At 37.2% G+C, this 15,683-nt stretch overlaps 1 protein-coding gene across 1 annotated transcript in view; it reads right to left on the bottom strand.

Moving 5' to 3' along the window:
* Window positions 1-7,229: 7,229 nt before the first annotated feature.
* LOC121389710 overlaps window positions 7,230-15,683 on the bottom strand; it is an 8,870-nt gene continuing 416 nt past the window's right edge. The window contains exons 2-3 of the mRNA XM_041521361.1: window positions 9,321-9,473; window positions 7,230-7,634 (exon numbers count right to left, since the gene is read on the bottom strand). Of these exons, the coding sequence (XP_041377295.1) occupies window positions 7,300-7,634; window positions 9,321-9,473 (488 nt within the window). The 3' untranslated portion in view covers window positions 7,230-7,299. The remainder of the gene's footprint in view (window positions 7,635-9,320; window positions 9,474-15,683) is intronic.

Raw genomic sequence — 15,683 nt, 5'->3', positions numbered from 1 at the left:
ATCCGTGTAGGTGACGAACCCTCCCCCCCCCCCCCCCGGGTGTTGGGCTCACGAATGCTTGAGGAAAACAGCAAGGACACCTCCCACTAATCGGATCAATCCTTTACTTCAACAACAACATCAACAACAACTACTGATGCGTTTCACCACCACTCCGGACGGCGGCTCGCGGGCTTCTTCATAATCATCATCACAAATCATTCATATCATTTTAAATATGGCCCACCTGTGTTGCATGGATAACCTGGGGGGGGGGCGGATGGGGGGGGGGCGCCGTGGTAGGGTGCTCTTTGGGTACGTTAGGGCGTTGGCGGTTTGGGCCGGTAGGGATACCTGGTAGGAGCCCCCCCCCGGAACGCCCCCCCCCCCGTGGAAATCCGGACTGACCGAATGGGCCACCCGCTTTGTTGGAGCGCCGGATCGACTGGGGCGCGAGGCTCCCCCCTTTGCGAATCCTTGATCCTCTAGGGCCTAAGTTGATTAATTAACTTAAATTAAATTAATTTATTAAATTGATTATATAATATATTATTTTGAACCGCCCGATCGAAAAATTATTTTATTATGCACCTACTAATTTATATATTAAAAGAATAGAATGATATAGTTTATTTGGCGCGATTACTAATTTATATATAAGATATAAGGTAATGGTAGCTCCCGAAGTTTTTTCCCTTTTTTCCTGTTTTAAGTGGTCATACCACACTTCTAAATTATCCCATACATTTCCTTCCCCCCCCCCCCTCCCCTTCCTGCCCCGGAGGTGGTCACTGGCGAAGTCAGAGGCTAGATCAGGGGCGGGCGTGCCTGAACCCTTGTGGATAGGGGCACTTTAATAGAGTTGCCCGTTGCTCGTTCAGAATGATGAGAGTAGCCATTTTTGGGAGCAGCTGCGTTAGACGACTAGGAGAGCATACCCGGGGTGATATGCGTGTCCCTGTGTCACGGGGATTCTATAATTCCCGTAACTGAATAAAACACGATTATCAAAATATCTCTCCTAACTGTATATCTATTAGATCTCTCTGTAACAGGCGGTTAAACCCTAGTATGGCTCGTCTCTAGGTATGATCAGAGATACGATCTTATATAAAGTATATATATTTATAGCACGTTTAGCTCACTAGAAACACAACAAAACACAATACACTTTGGAATCTGTATTAATCTACGCTGACAAATGTACAGCCGTAGTAGTTAATTAATAACAGCAATAATAACAACCCAGAACTGAACACTTAATTAGTTAATCTCTAGGTGTCTAGTTACACAATATGTGAATCACTTCACCGTTACACAACACCCACGCATGTGATAATTGAGAAACGCTTCCAGGAGAAGATAATTAATAAAGGAATTACAACACCATTCCTAACTGGTTAATTTTTAATTAACCCTTACTACTCGTTCAGTAACGTGTGATAATTTAGGAACGCTTCCAGGGGAACTTAATTAATAAAGGAATTACAGCTCTATTCCTAACGGGTTAATTTTTAATTAACCCTAACTACTCATTCAGTAACCTTGTAACACAGAATTAATACTGGTACCTATCACAATAAAGACAATAACCTACAGTTTACCTAGGTCGTCTAGGATGACTGGCTAAGCTTTATATTACCAAATACTCGTATAATGTTAGAACAAAAAGTCTACGATTTACTTCGTCAGATGACCGAAGACACTGTCTAAAGAATATTGATATAATACAGTATTAAAATATTTAAAGTCACATCAATCACATCAAGGTTATACACAGAGCAGAAATAAAAATATTTACCAAAGTCCAACGGACTACGTTCCCTGGGAGCCTTCCTATTCTGGTTCTCCTAGATATCTCTAAATCCTAGCTATTTATTCAAAAATCAGAAAACGCCTGGGGGTACAAGGCGGTACCTCCCCCTATCATCTGATATTCCACCTCTCCCTGAGTCGGTATAATTTCTCTGATCGTCAGACTTACTGACGCCAACGTCGCCAAATCACGGTCGTCGAAACCGCACTCGCAGAGGTATTACGTAACTACTCGCCACATGGCCTCCACAGCTGGACTAAGTGCATATTGGAATGTCCGATCGCGCGAAGTATTACGTAACAAGTTGCCCACCTGGGCTACGGGCAATGAAACTGCACACGGCCCTCTAACACAATTAAAATCGCCACAGGCGAAACAAATTTAAGAGCATGTACCGTCACACCCTGTTGTCCATTTTTTTGGCGGGGGTGGGGGGGGGGGGTATGCGATCAGATCGCGTACCGGAGGATATGATACAGGCGTTGTTGAATTATAAGCCATCTCTGTTTATAATTCATTTAGGAGGGAATGATATATGTCCGGATACTGACCCTAAGGACCTGATTGCGCGCCAGGAAACCGGAAACGGAAAGCAATATATTTAAGACATCGCTGCTTTCCTAACAACAGTGCTTGCTAAACACTTAACCACTATGGCGTAGACTTAAGTATATTATTTTAGTTACAGCTTCAACTCTAGTTTTGCTAGTGGTTTCATGTGCGTATTTTATTTTTGTCGTCAGATTTCCCTGATGTAGTCGGGACAGGCGAACATTTTAATTAAAGAGGATATATGACTTTTAAAGGAGGCTTCTGACTTTTTCGTTTTAAAATATATTATCTCAAGCCCCCTTTCTACTTCAGAGAAGAGATGCCAGCAACACAGAAGGTATATATGCCTTGTACTTATATATTCAGTGTATACATGCATGTATACAACTTACACATAATGAAAAATACATGTAAAAGTGTTGCATTTAACGGCAATTGTCATGACAAATTGTACTTGTAGATGTAGAAAATGCATTTTAGGATATCACGTTTTCTTCTTTTCTTATCTAGGTGATGATGCCCCCGCCGTCCCCCCTCCCTCCCTAAAAGTTAAAGCGCATCGCTGTCAGTCAGCTTCTCAAATGTTCACTTGCTTCCACCGCTGCATGGAAATGAATATTTGTGTAGAACACTGTCCCACAGCAGTGCATTGTACATTAATGCGGGTTGTTTGTTTGGGTTTTTTTTGTTGGGTTGTTTGTTGGGGTTTTTTGTTTGTTTGTTGTTGTTTTTTAATTTTTGTTGGATTGGGGGGGGGGTTTGGGGGAGCGGGGGGGGGGGGGGGGGGTTGTTGTTTTGGGGGCATGTTTTGTTGTTTTTTGTTTTGTTTTGTTTTGTGTTTTTCTTTTTTGTGCGGAGGGGTAGTGGTGGCTGAACGTGCGTTCCTAAGCGAAAAGACATCTTTTCTAAGACCAACATACAAGTGGACCAAGCTTGTGGCTCCACGTTACTATTTTGTTATTTAATACTCATTAGTTGTAACTTTTGCGACATTCGTTTGCAACTCTATATAGTTTGTTGGTAGCAATATAAATGTGAATAAACGTTGTTATCGGTTATTAATGAGATTCGAACATTTTCGTTTAAATAATATTCTTTATTCGTTCTCCTTGGTATATTTATTCAACTGATTGGTGTTTTTTTCTTGTTCCAACCAAGGCCGTGGTATGATCTTTCTTGTCTGTGGGAAAGTGCTTATAAAAGATCCCTTTTTGCTAATGGGAAAAAAAATGTAGCGGGTTTCCTCTGATGACTACGAGTCAGAATTGACAAATGTTTGACATCCAATAGCCGATGATTAATTACTAAGTAGTCAATGTGCTTTAGTGGTGTCGTTAAATAAAACAAACTTTCTTCTGGGTTTTTATTATTATTTGCTCAAATCATGTACATTATACATGAGGTGGATATATACAATGATTTAATGAACATGACAAGGGTAGGAAAATCAACACCTCAAATGATTAAAATTCAGCCCTTTTCTTACCAAACTTCACAGGAAATGTGGAATTTGGTGAAACAAAGATATTGTTGTTGATTCGATGATGCAAAATATAATACGAATTTGCATTGTGAGCAAGTAATACAGGATAATATGTTTAAAAACCTCTAACTTCAGACAATAACCAGCCTGCGCACTGCCATCCTCCATCCCGACCTCTCATCCCACCACAATGTACATAATAGCCCAAACTGATTTTACTTAAATATAGGAGAATGTCCGAGTAACTCTCTATTCCTGAAAAATAATGGAGACGACACCCGCTAGGAATGAAGAGTTACGAGGATATTCCCCTACTTAAAATACACCAATAAAATATATTATATATCAAATATGTAAGTATAAATTTTAACGTTCATGGTTGTGGAGGGGGTAATAAACTAGTGGGTTTTTTTTTTTTAAATCCATTACTGATAGATAATGGACAGATTTTCAATGGTTTAACATTGCAGGTATATTTTAACTCTGAATAATTTCAGTCCCCGAAAGTCTGATCACGTTACGACTAACTACCCGTCGCAGATCAATTTTGCAAGAGGCGCTTTCTGAGGGGCGGCGGCACTTCTAATTGCCGCCACAAATTTTTAGGATTTCTTTTTTGTTGAAAAATATTATATGTTAGAAAATAAAAATAAGTTTATTTGGGCTAGGTTCCGGATGTCAACCTTCTGAACAAAAATGAAGTAAAGTAACTCAGAATCACGTTGAGAAATGCGTGACTAGCAATGCATTTCAGAAACTCCCGGCAACGCGTCACGATGCTAAGCACTTAATTTAATAGGTGTTGAAAGCGGGAGGTTGTGGGCAGGGGTTTGTTACTCGAAACAGCCGGAATGGCCTACTAACCTTACGGTAGTCTGAAAGCAATACCAACACGTTAGGAGGGTAACACGAACCACTTGTAATTTTACTCCCCACCTAAGACAGGCGTAAATTTCCCGTTTTGCGACAAAATGTAGTTCTACCCAAGATCAGTCGTAGCATCGCCGTAACATTAATGTGATTAAACAGGCGAAGGGTGGTATGATTCTAACCCTAATCAGGTTAGGTAATAGGAATTAACGTGTACATTCAGAAAAAAAGATGTTTTAGCACACGCCTGTCATGGGCGTAGGTGTCGGCTCTCGCCTACTCCTCCGTTCAGGACAGCAAAGTGTTGGCGGTGGATGGGAGAGGGGATCGCCTGCGCTGGTATGTACAAGGGAGTACCATCAGCCCAACCGGTGTTGGAAGCGGGCGAGGTTGGTGGTTTTGATGCTATTTAATTTATAAATGTCCTATGGGATTATAGTGAAACAGAAACTGTTGCGTAATTTCGTAAAGGTAATTTGGACACATGATTGGTTGAATGCTAGCTCGTTGCTGGAACCTTGCCTTCATGGAGGCTGTGGTGGTTTGACTCCCATAGGTGCCCTCTGTTAGTCCTTAGACGGACTTTGTCCTTGGGGTACCATTTTGAGAGTGTTCGGGGAAAGGCAATGTCGATTGGTGGGAGGCACCCTATGGGAGTATTGTTGAAAGTCCTTAGAATGACTGTTTGTAATGCCCTTAAAATGACCTTTATGTCTAGACGGTAATTTATGTCCTCAATGTTGGTCTGCTAACCCTTATGTTAACTAGATTATTATATGATTTGTTTGCGATATTGGAAGATGATGCATTGATCGCAATTGATGTATGCCTCTGCATCTGTAATTATAGTCTTAAGTTAACTATGTGATTTGTAATTTATTTAACGACACCTCAGCACATTTGATAAACTACTATTATTTGATGTCCAACATGGTTATTTCGACACTTTGGGGCGCGAGATGAGGAGGGAGAGAGAGCGAGGGGGACCCACTGGACCGGCAACTCTTTTCAAACGTAAGCACGCAATTTGTATATGTACTTTCTCATAGATATTGCAGTATATACCACAGTCTTTAACATGTCAGTTGCGGGTCACTAAGTGGGAAGAAAACATTAAAGTACACCGTGGACGATCGATTATGCGTCAACACATCGCTCCTCAAGCGACCACTCTACCACTGGACTACCATCAACCCGTCTGTTGTCAGTACGTGTTACAAGCATTTTCTATGAATCTCACTGGTGGAAACAATCCCCTTGTCGTAAGTGTATAAGTCTTTCGAGTTACAGTCGTGTTCCTCTAGCTTTACGTTTGGTTTACGCCAAAGCTACGTGTGTTTTGTGTTATACTACTAAACTCTTCCCTCGACTGTCGAAGTACTGTTGTGGAGACCACGTAACAGCAAACTATTTCCGACTGCTTCGAAATATTTGTAATAAATGACTAAAATACATATATATTTATATAAATAGGACTATTTTTGTTTCATGGATCAGTCGGTGTATGTTGTTATAATATTCCATGTGAGTTAAATACCAACATTCTCAAATATAATTAAAAGGAAATGTTATATAGGGCATATACCCTGCATTGCCTATGGTCAGAATGGAAAACTAATAAAACATAAAATATAATGAACATCCAGTCAAATGTTTATATCACATTTTTAAATGAGTTTCCCTAGATCATAAACGAAAACTATATATACATATATTTTTAAAAAATAGAAATCAATAAAGGTTTTTAATATTATATAAAATAGTTATAACCACGATATACAATTAAACTATTTTATTTCAGAATATGCAAAATCCAATATTTAGGTTGAGGGGCAATTATAAAATATCGTAGCCGTGGAACACCATGTACATAAAAATGGGAATCCCATCAAGCTATTAAACAAAAAACCCAAAATGGAATTTTCCCCTAAATTTGTACGAAATATCTATAAATATAACCGTACTATAATTATTAGTAAAATAATATTGTGCCTGCATAAACACCAACAACTGAATTTTAACCAGTAACATCAATTTAACAAATGCTATAGTAGTTATTTATTATATTTCCAGTTGGCAAATACTAACAATGCAACATGACGCCGGATTGTCTTGCACTCGACTCGTCTGAAGTGTTCCTCTCATATTCGGGTTTTCACCCACCATGGCGAAAATGCATGAATCGACATAGAACCAATGTTTGCCCTGTAGGAACTTAATTCTATGTTATTTAAAAATATATTTTAAAAATAGATATATAAACTACCAGAGAATAAAACAATCATATTCTTTTTTTCTTTAAATATATGCCATATGGCTTCAGTTGACGTCATTGCCAGAAACATTTTCATTGGTCAGATTGATGACAAATACAGCCAATAGACACACACTTTAGTAATGGCACACAACTCTGAAGATAAAACGTCGAGTTCAGTTTGATTCCGAGAATGCAGTACTCACCACCCCACCGTCCCATACCCACCCCCACCCCCCAAAAAGAGGAACACATTATTATTTTTTTAAATAACAACTTTTAAAAAATTACAATGAATTTGAAAACAAATTCGGGTTATTTAGCATCATTTCTGGATATTTGGCATCAGTTTCGGAGTTCTGAATACGGGACAAAAATTTCGGATTTTTTAGAAACTTCCGGAAACTTGGTCAACTGACCCTGTTGACTCCAGTGATTGGTGGTTGGCACGACCAACACTGGCAGCTGATTGGCTTCGAGTGGATACCAAGTCTTGGAAGTTTGGTAAATCACGCCTTTGTTAGCGACGGATCTTGAATACTCCTTGGAGGCGGTGCACGCCATCATGACGTTTCCAGTGATTACCAAGTCACATCCAGCAAGAACTAGACCCCAACTCCAAGACGCGGGTACCTTGGGAAAGGCCTTGTAGACCACCGCGCCGAGAATTCCAAGGATACCTGCAAGGCAACAAATAAAGTTCATAGAGATTATTATATGAGGTTGTGTGTCGTACTGATTTTACGAAAGGAGTGTTAGGATTATTGTATTGCCCGGGCGAGAGCGAGGGTACAGCACGAATCCTAACACGAGTTTCGTAAAATCATAACACTTTTTAAAAAGAATTTTGGGTACGAGATCGGCAACTATTGTTCGATCACGTGTTACAATTGAACCAATTTAATTGGAATAGATTATATAGATGTATAATAATAATCTCTACATATTTACGTGGCGAAAATGGCGTCATGTTGTGGTCACTTCATTTAGCTATTTATCAAGGAAACGTTTCATTCCTACGCCAATCTGATTAAAATTAGCTCTACTGGGTCTACCCTGGTAGATCTAACAGCACTGCGTGGACTCCAATGTCCAGGTGACATTTCATCTATAAATAACAATTCAAATATCGACCAATTACACTTCGCCGTTTATAGCGTTATTCGGGAGCATACAAATTTTAAAAATATCGGGCGAGACTATTTATGTAATAGGCGAACTTGTTGGTCTATTTCAACATTAAAAAAACAGGGGGGTGGGGGGAGTGCAGTAATAAACTCTGGAATGTATACTAGTATAAACAGATTTTATGGCTATACCATCACGGTATCTTTTTTCGTCTTAAAACAGATTTTATATAAAATTTTATATTGAAATTAGTTTCCAGCATACTTCGTAATTCACCCAAATCATTTCGTATACCCTCGGCATAATCCCGAATGTTTTCAAATTCTTTTTAAATCACTGGCATGATTTTGCAAGTAATGTTTTGATTGGTCGAATGAAAGGTCAACTGGACATGAGCTCCAACGGGCTGCTGTTAGATCCACATGTAATAGTGGAGCTCATTTTAATTAGATTGATTCCTACGCCACACATCCATCAATGACGTTTACACAAACAATAGTACAAACATACCCAAGGCTACAGAAAATTATTTTAAAAAAATAGTTTGTTAAATTATGCTGCTAACATTAATTATAAGAACTGGCAGGAAGTATTTTTCCGATTACAAAAATATGAATTGAAAGAACCATGTGCACACTTGTTCGCGATCTTCTATGCGGAGTTGTCATGACCTCTCAAAAACTATATTCCACAATGTGAAGAGACTATAAATATCACATGGGCATCTCTTCCACCGCGGTGTAATAAAATCATTCATTGGTCGATGACGTAACATACTTTTTCCAAACAAAGACATAGCAAAAGTAAGTGGGCATATTTTGGGAAGCGGGCTGGTGACTGAGATCGAGGACGCAATAATTATCCTGACACTCGTTTCGTACAATCAGTACCACATACAAGCTTGTAAAATAATCTCTCTATCCATCTATATATCTTTCTGTCTATATATCTTTCTGTCTATCTTTCTATCTATCTACCTACGTACCTATCTACGTACCTACCTACGTACCTACCTACCTACTTATCTATCTATCTATCTATCTATATATCTATCGAGAGAGAGAGAGAGAGAGAGAGAGAGAGAGAGAGAGAGAGAGAGAGAGAGAGAGAGAGACAGAGAGAGAGAGGGAGAGAGAGGGGGGGGGCACGCCAGACAGCGAGCAGTAACAAAAAGACAGTATAATATAATGTGTGATTTTTCTATTCCTGCAGCACTGACTCTATAGTTCCTGACTTACCACCAATGATTCCGAGCGATGAGATCAGTTTATTAAAACAAACGACCTTTGACCTGGTAACGTCGGTGAAGTTGTGGCGAAAGACGAAAATTCCAAATATAAGAAACGTCAACAACGTGATGCTCTCGAGAGCTTGGGCAACATGATGGACAACTGAAAAATATAACATTATATACAATACAACAGACACATACATTACCAACGATACAAGAAATACTCGTAAAATTAAAACCATATGTGGTCAAATCTTAATTTAAAAACATGGTCAAGCAAATAACAACTCCTTTATAGAGTAAACAATATATATATATATATACAGAGAGAGAATAATAATATCACTAAATTAATTTGCCGGGGGCGGGACGTAGCCCAGTAGTAAAGTGCTGGCCTGATGTGCGGTCAGTCTAGGATCGACCCCCGTTAGTAGAATAATTGCACTATTTCTCGTTCCAGCCAGTTCTTCACAACTGGTGTTACAGACCATGATTTGTATGTACTATCCTGTCTGTGAGATGATGCATATATTAAAGACCCCTTGGTGCTAATGAAAAAAATAGTTGCCAATAGTTTCCTCTCTAAAATATATTTGTGGTCATTAACCACATGTCTGACACCACACACCTGTAGTTGTGTTGAGTGTGTCATTAAATATAAAATTCCTTTCTTTATTTATTTATTTTTAAACATGGCTTCCATATGCAACAACCTTAGTTAAAAAATTATGAACTAGCTATGTCTGTATTGTGTAGACAATTTGAATATTATATAAAAATAAATTTAAGTTGCAATTTAAAATCAAAATGCCTGGGAATTGTTTATTGTAATAAGGATGCCGGCCCAAAGATGATAAATGTTTTATGACCATACGCAATAAAATATTTTAATTTACTTAGCATAGAGGAAATTAGAAAGACAATATAAATACCCACTGCATTGAGTGTACGTACGCTGATTAACATGATTACACAAGGTTGAAGTTTAAATAATAAAGCGCCCTAAACAGAAAACCAGTACTAATGTGTACATAGACAGACAGACAGACAAATTGTTTATTAAAATCTCACCTCAGTTTTAAAAACATACATCAATAAAACAATAATATATAAAATAGCACTGAGCCACTCCATATGGAGTTACGAGAGACTATAAAGAATCGACATATAAAATATACAAATATTACATTAAAAAATATTAAAAACATCTAACACGAAAATAAAATATGTTATTATATTCAGTCCAATTATATATATTAAAATAATATAAAACTAAAACACTTTTAAGACATTTAATAAAATATTATCATCCCCTGTTAATATTCAATCAAGTAACAGATATAATTATAGTATCTTATTTAAAACGCTTTCGGTTATATTAATAAAATATCTAAACACATTCAATTAACGTATAAAGCATGTCTCATTTTTTCTAAAATTAATTTGCAGGTTTTGGCACTTAATCTACATACAGTATGGTTGGATAAAATGTATGATATCTTTTCAGCATCTATAGCAGTTATAAAACCATCCCATAATTCCAAGCACTGATTAAATAAAATATCTCTCAGCTCTTTTTACACGGGGCAATAAAGTAGAACATAGGTTGAACAGTTGAACTAACACGAGATATGCCGACATCTTGGCATGAAGCAAACTAAAAAATACGTATGATAAGAGTATTATTTGGTTAATAGGTTACTAATACGAATTTCATGTTAAAATGTGCATTTTTTTCCTGCTTTGTCTTCCACATTGTTTATTGTTTATTAATGTTAACGGTTGGCCAAATAGTGTGTCCCTCTTTGTCCAATTGTCCGTACACTGCAATATTCGAAATTCCGAATACACAAAAATCGAATCGAAGCTTCGCGACGATTTCGAATCGAATCGAATATATGAAGCTTCGCAGGGGCCTATGATAGAGGGCACTGCTTTTACATATGCTATGGGGAGACATGCATTATAAAAGTTGTTATTAGAGGTATATTTGAGAAGGCAGGGTCCACTTGTTCCAAATCCCTGGCTACCCGGATATGCCAGTGCATATCTGTGCAATTTAAAGTATATCAATCAATAGATTTTGGTTTCAACACAATTACCTTTAGAAGTAATACTTGCATATTCAAAATGTACTCAACAAAACGAATTAAGGGCCAGTAGAATTGTGGTAATTATTTGCTAATGTCATATTATTTTAGTAAGTTTTAATCACAGATAACTTCTAAACATTGTTTCAATAACATCTGACCCATTTTACATGCAAATATTTTGCACACGATGAGTTGTTTTTTTGTGTGTGTGCATTTTTTTTAAACCTACGAAAATGCGCATTTTGCTAAGAATCATTACCGTTGATTGTAAATATATTTGTCATTTTATTCTCTCTAAATTGCTGTTTAAATCATTAAGTTGAAGTACATTTGTTTTAGAACATGTCAAAATGTAGACACTTTAAAACGAATGAAAACTTTTAAAGAAAAATGCTGAAAATAGTTACTGGCCCTGTATTAATTTTGTTTCGTTACATTACTGTGTATTAAAAACCATTAAACGTATTAACTTATCTTAACTGTTGAATTAATAATATTAATTCAGTCAGTATCTCAACATTACAGATATAGTGCAGTTTACTCTGATAGCTTACATTTCGTGGTTTAATTAGTGTAATAAATATATATGTTATAATTGGTATGATGGCTTACATTTCATGTAATAATTAGTGTAACAGATATATCTGTTATAATTGGTTTTAAGGCTTTGCTTTGTTTGACAAATTGTTTTTCTAAAGTTGTTGAGTGCTTCTAGCAACCTGCTACAAAACCAGGGAGCCCAATTCACCATCTCAATGTAGGATAAGGTTACTGAGCACACAGCTGGAAACAACCATGACCCTTGCCAGTGTCCGCCATCCAGAGATAATTTGTTATTGTTTACAATTACTTCCTGCCTCCAGTACATTTTCAAAGTATTAACAACACAGATCCAATTAGGTGTTTCAGAGCTGCTGCGAAATTGAATATGTACCGTATGCCACGTGGACTCACTGCAAGATAGTATTATTCTTGACTTGAGATTTCACACAATTTGTCACATGCTGGGCTTTAAGAAAAACTGTTTATAAAATAGCTTGCTCTGGCATGCTGGTTGGAGCTGTTTGTGTTCAGGTCCCAGGAGCCAAATTAGGCCATAAATTAAATATTTCTTCATCTAACTACATCATGATCTATTATTATTAGCAAACAAAACTTTCAAGTTTTATATTAAAACAAATAACTGCTAGCATCTAAAAGCTAAATATTTAGCAAAAGTTAAGTTTTCGATATTTAAGTGCTTTCCAAAGTTTTCAGTGCAGTTTTCTCAGATTGAAGTGGAAAGGAGATAAGTGGTTCTGGCACTAACCCCTCGATATATATATATATCGCACCGCCTCTGATTATCGCCGCACCGCCCCTGATTATCGCCGCCCTGCCCTAATTCATTGTCAAATAAAAATACAAAATCTTGCTTTCCTCTCAAAGCGTGTACAGTGTTGTTACGAGTCAGGATATCAAATTGCATATTCTTTGCAGAAGGAACTGGCTTCAATATTGTTTATATAAAGTGGCCAGCAGTTGTCATAACACTCCCTGGACATCTTAAACGGTTTCGTGGAGTTCCGACTAGTGTCTTTTAGGCTTACCTTAGGAAAACGAAACTAAATACAATAGAGACAAATATTCCTTTAGATGATTCTGACGTTCAACAAAATGTTTGTTATATCAGTAATGGCTCGAAACTATATTGTTATACACTTGTAACTTCTCAAAAGCCCAATTCTGCAATATCAAAATGGCAACATTATTTTATTTCAGACGTTAATTGGCACACTATCTATTTAAAACCATTGGTAACCACGCACGAAATAAAACTTAGATGGTTCCAATATAGGATACTTCATAGAATATTAACTACTAATAGTTTCGCATATAAATTAAAATTAATAGAAGTGAAACATGTACTTTTTGTCATGAAGGAAAATAATCTATAGTACATTTATTCTGGGAATGTAAAATTGTTCAGAACTTTTGGAATGATTATTTAAATTTGGTTATCAAAATCATGTAAGCATATATGTAATTTAAAGCTTTCTCTTGAGCTAGTGATATTTGGATGTAAAGATAATATTAAAACAGATATTTTTTTTGACCTGTTATTATTATTATTAGCTAAATACTTTATATATAAATGTAAAGTGCAAAAGATCCAATTAAATATTATCCATTTCTAAAACTATGCTAAACAAAGATATAAAGTAGAAAAATGTATTTATTTTAGTGAGAACAATCTGAATAAATTCCTCACCAACTGGTTAGTGTATTATTCTCTCTACAGACCTAATTTTGTAACTTGCTTTGTGCATCTTCTTGTTCACGTATTAATAATGTAGATATATTACATGCGTATGTGCGTATTTTAAATATTTATGTACGTCGTTCATAGAATGGAAAAGAAGGTTGTGTGAGAGAGATAAATATATAGATAGATTGATTGATTGATGAGAGAGAGAGAGAGAGAGAGAGAGAGAGAGAGAGAGAGAGAGAGAGAGAGAGAGAGAGAGAGAGAGAGAGAGAGAGAGAGATGGGGGGGGGGGTAATGCCTAAATTTGGATAACAACATTTGTTCATTTTAGCATTATTATCAAACTATATATGGTAACAAACGAAACACTACAATTTTTATGTGGATTAGTACAACTAATATTGGGGGTAGAATGATGGAAAAGCATGGTGAAACGTTTTCAGGCTAGCTCATTTTTGCCGAAAATTTCTATCGTTTTTGCCCTAATTTGATTATTTGCTCCAGCCCCTAAGCCACACGTAACAAGACGATGTATTGTTCAATATAGCCACAGCACATTCCTCTCCTGACCTTTGTAGGAGTATGCGAGTATGAGACTGCGAGGCCTTTGTGAAATAGGGGCGGGATTTAGCTCAGTCGGTTGAGTGCTCGCTTGAGGTGCGTTCGTCGCAGGATCGAACCACCTAGGTAGATCCATTCAACTGATTGGATTTTTTCTCGTTCCAACCAGTGCAACACAGCTGGTCAAAGGCCGTGGTATGTGCTTTTCTGTCTGTGGGAAAGTGCATATAAAATATCTCTTGCTGCATTAGAAAAAATGTTGACAGAATTACCAAAGGTTTGACATCCAAGAGCCGATAATTAATTAATTAATGTGCTCTAGTGGTGTCGTTAAACAAAATAGACACTCTTGTGAAATAGGCTATACCGTCATCGCATAGTCCTTACAAATATTTTAGCATCGCTCTGCGAGATAGCAAATTTGTAACAGTTTACTGAATTAGGTCACGAACTAGTTACGAAGCTGAGAGTAATTAACTTTTTATCTTACTTTCTTAATTAATATAGTTACTTTTGGGAGACTTATATGTAATAATATCTGAAGGTATGTAATTTGAGCAAATTAATAAAAGTACTTTCTTTTTGGGCTTTTTAGAATATTTTAAACGTTAAAATATGTTAATCTAAAAAAAACAACATAAAAAGTTAAACGTTTGTTCTGTTTAACGACAACACTAGAACACATTGATTTATTAATCATTGGCTATTGGATATCAAGCATTTGGTAATTCTGGCATAGTATTAGAGAGGAAACCCGATACCTTTCCCCATTAGTAGCAAGGGATCATTTATATGGACTATCTCAGACAGGATAGCATATACCACGGCCTTTGATATACCAGTCGTGATTCATTGGCTGGACCCTCGAAATAAAACGTTAAGCTATCCTTAACCCTGAATAACATTCTTTTTTTGTTTTTTCTTGTTGGTTTGTTTGTGGGTTTTTGTTTGGGGTTTCTGAGTGGGTTCTTTTGTGTGCTTTTTTTCGGGGGGGGGGGGGGGGGGGCGTAGATGGGCATCATAGGACTTGTTCAATATGCTAAAATGTCGTTAATGTCCGTGACCTTATAGCTAGTTTCCATGACAGTACGTTTTGGTTTCGCAATAGTTTCAGGCATTGATTTTTGTCACGGTTTGACACCCAATAACCGATGTAGTTTTTGTGCTGGGGTGTCGTTAAACATTCATTCATTCATTCATTTTTGTATTGAGGGGGAGCGGGTACCACATCGGAGGGAGCGGTCACCCACACTGTCTAGTAGTCGTGTAAATGCAGGGGTGGTTGCTAAAAACAAAGAGCTGTAATTAAGGAGGACTGGTCCCATGTCCCAACCCAAACGCTCTAGGTATGCCAGTGGTTTCGATCTAAAATGCATTTCAACTTATTTTCGTGCTTATATCCAATTAAGATTCAAAAACGTTGTCTTGGGCACACACCTCAGCTATCTGGGTTGGTTGTTAGTTGTTA

The sequence above is a fragment of the Gigantopelta aegis genome, chromosome 15 (genome assembly GCF_016097555.1).
Source record: "Gigantopelta aegis isolate Gae_Host chromosome 15, Gae_host_genome, whole genome shotgun sequence".
NCBI classification, from domain to species: Eukaryota; Metazoa; Mollusca; class Gastropoda; order Neomphalida; family Peltospiridae; genus Gigantopelta; species Gigantopelta aegis.
This window is presented reverse-complemented; position numbering and strand designations above follow the sequence as displayed.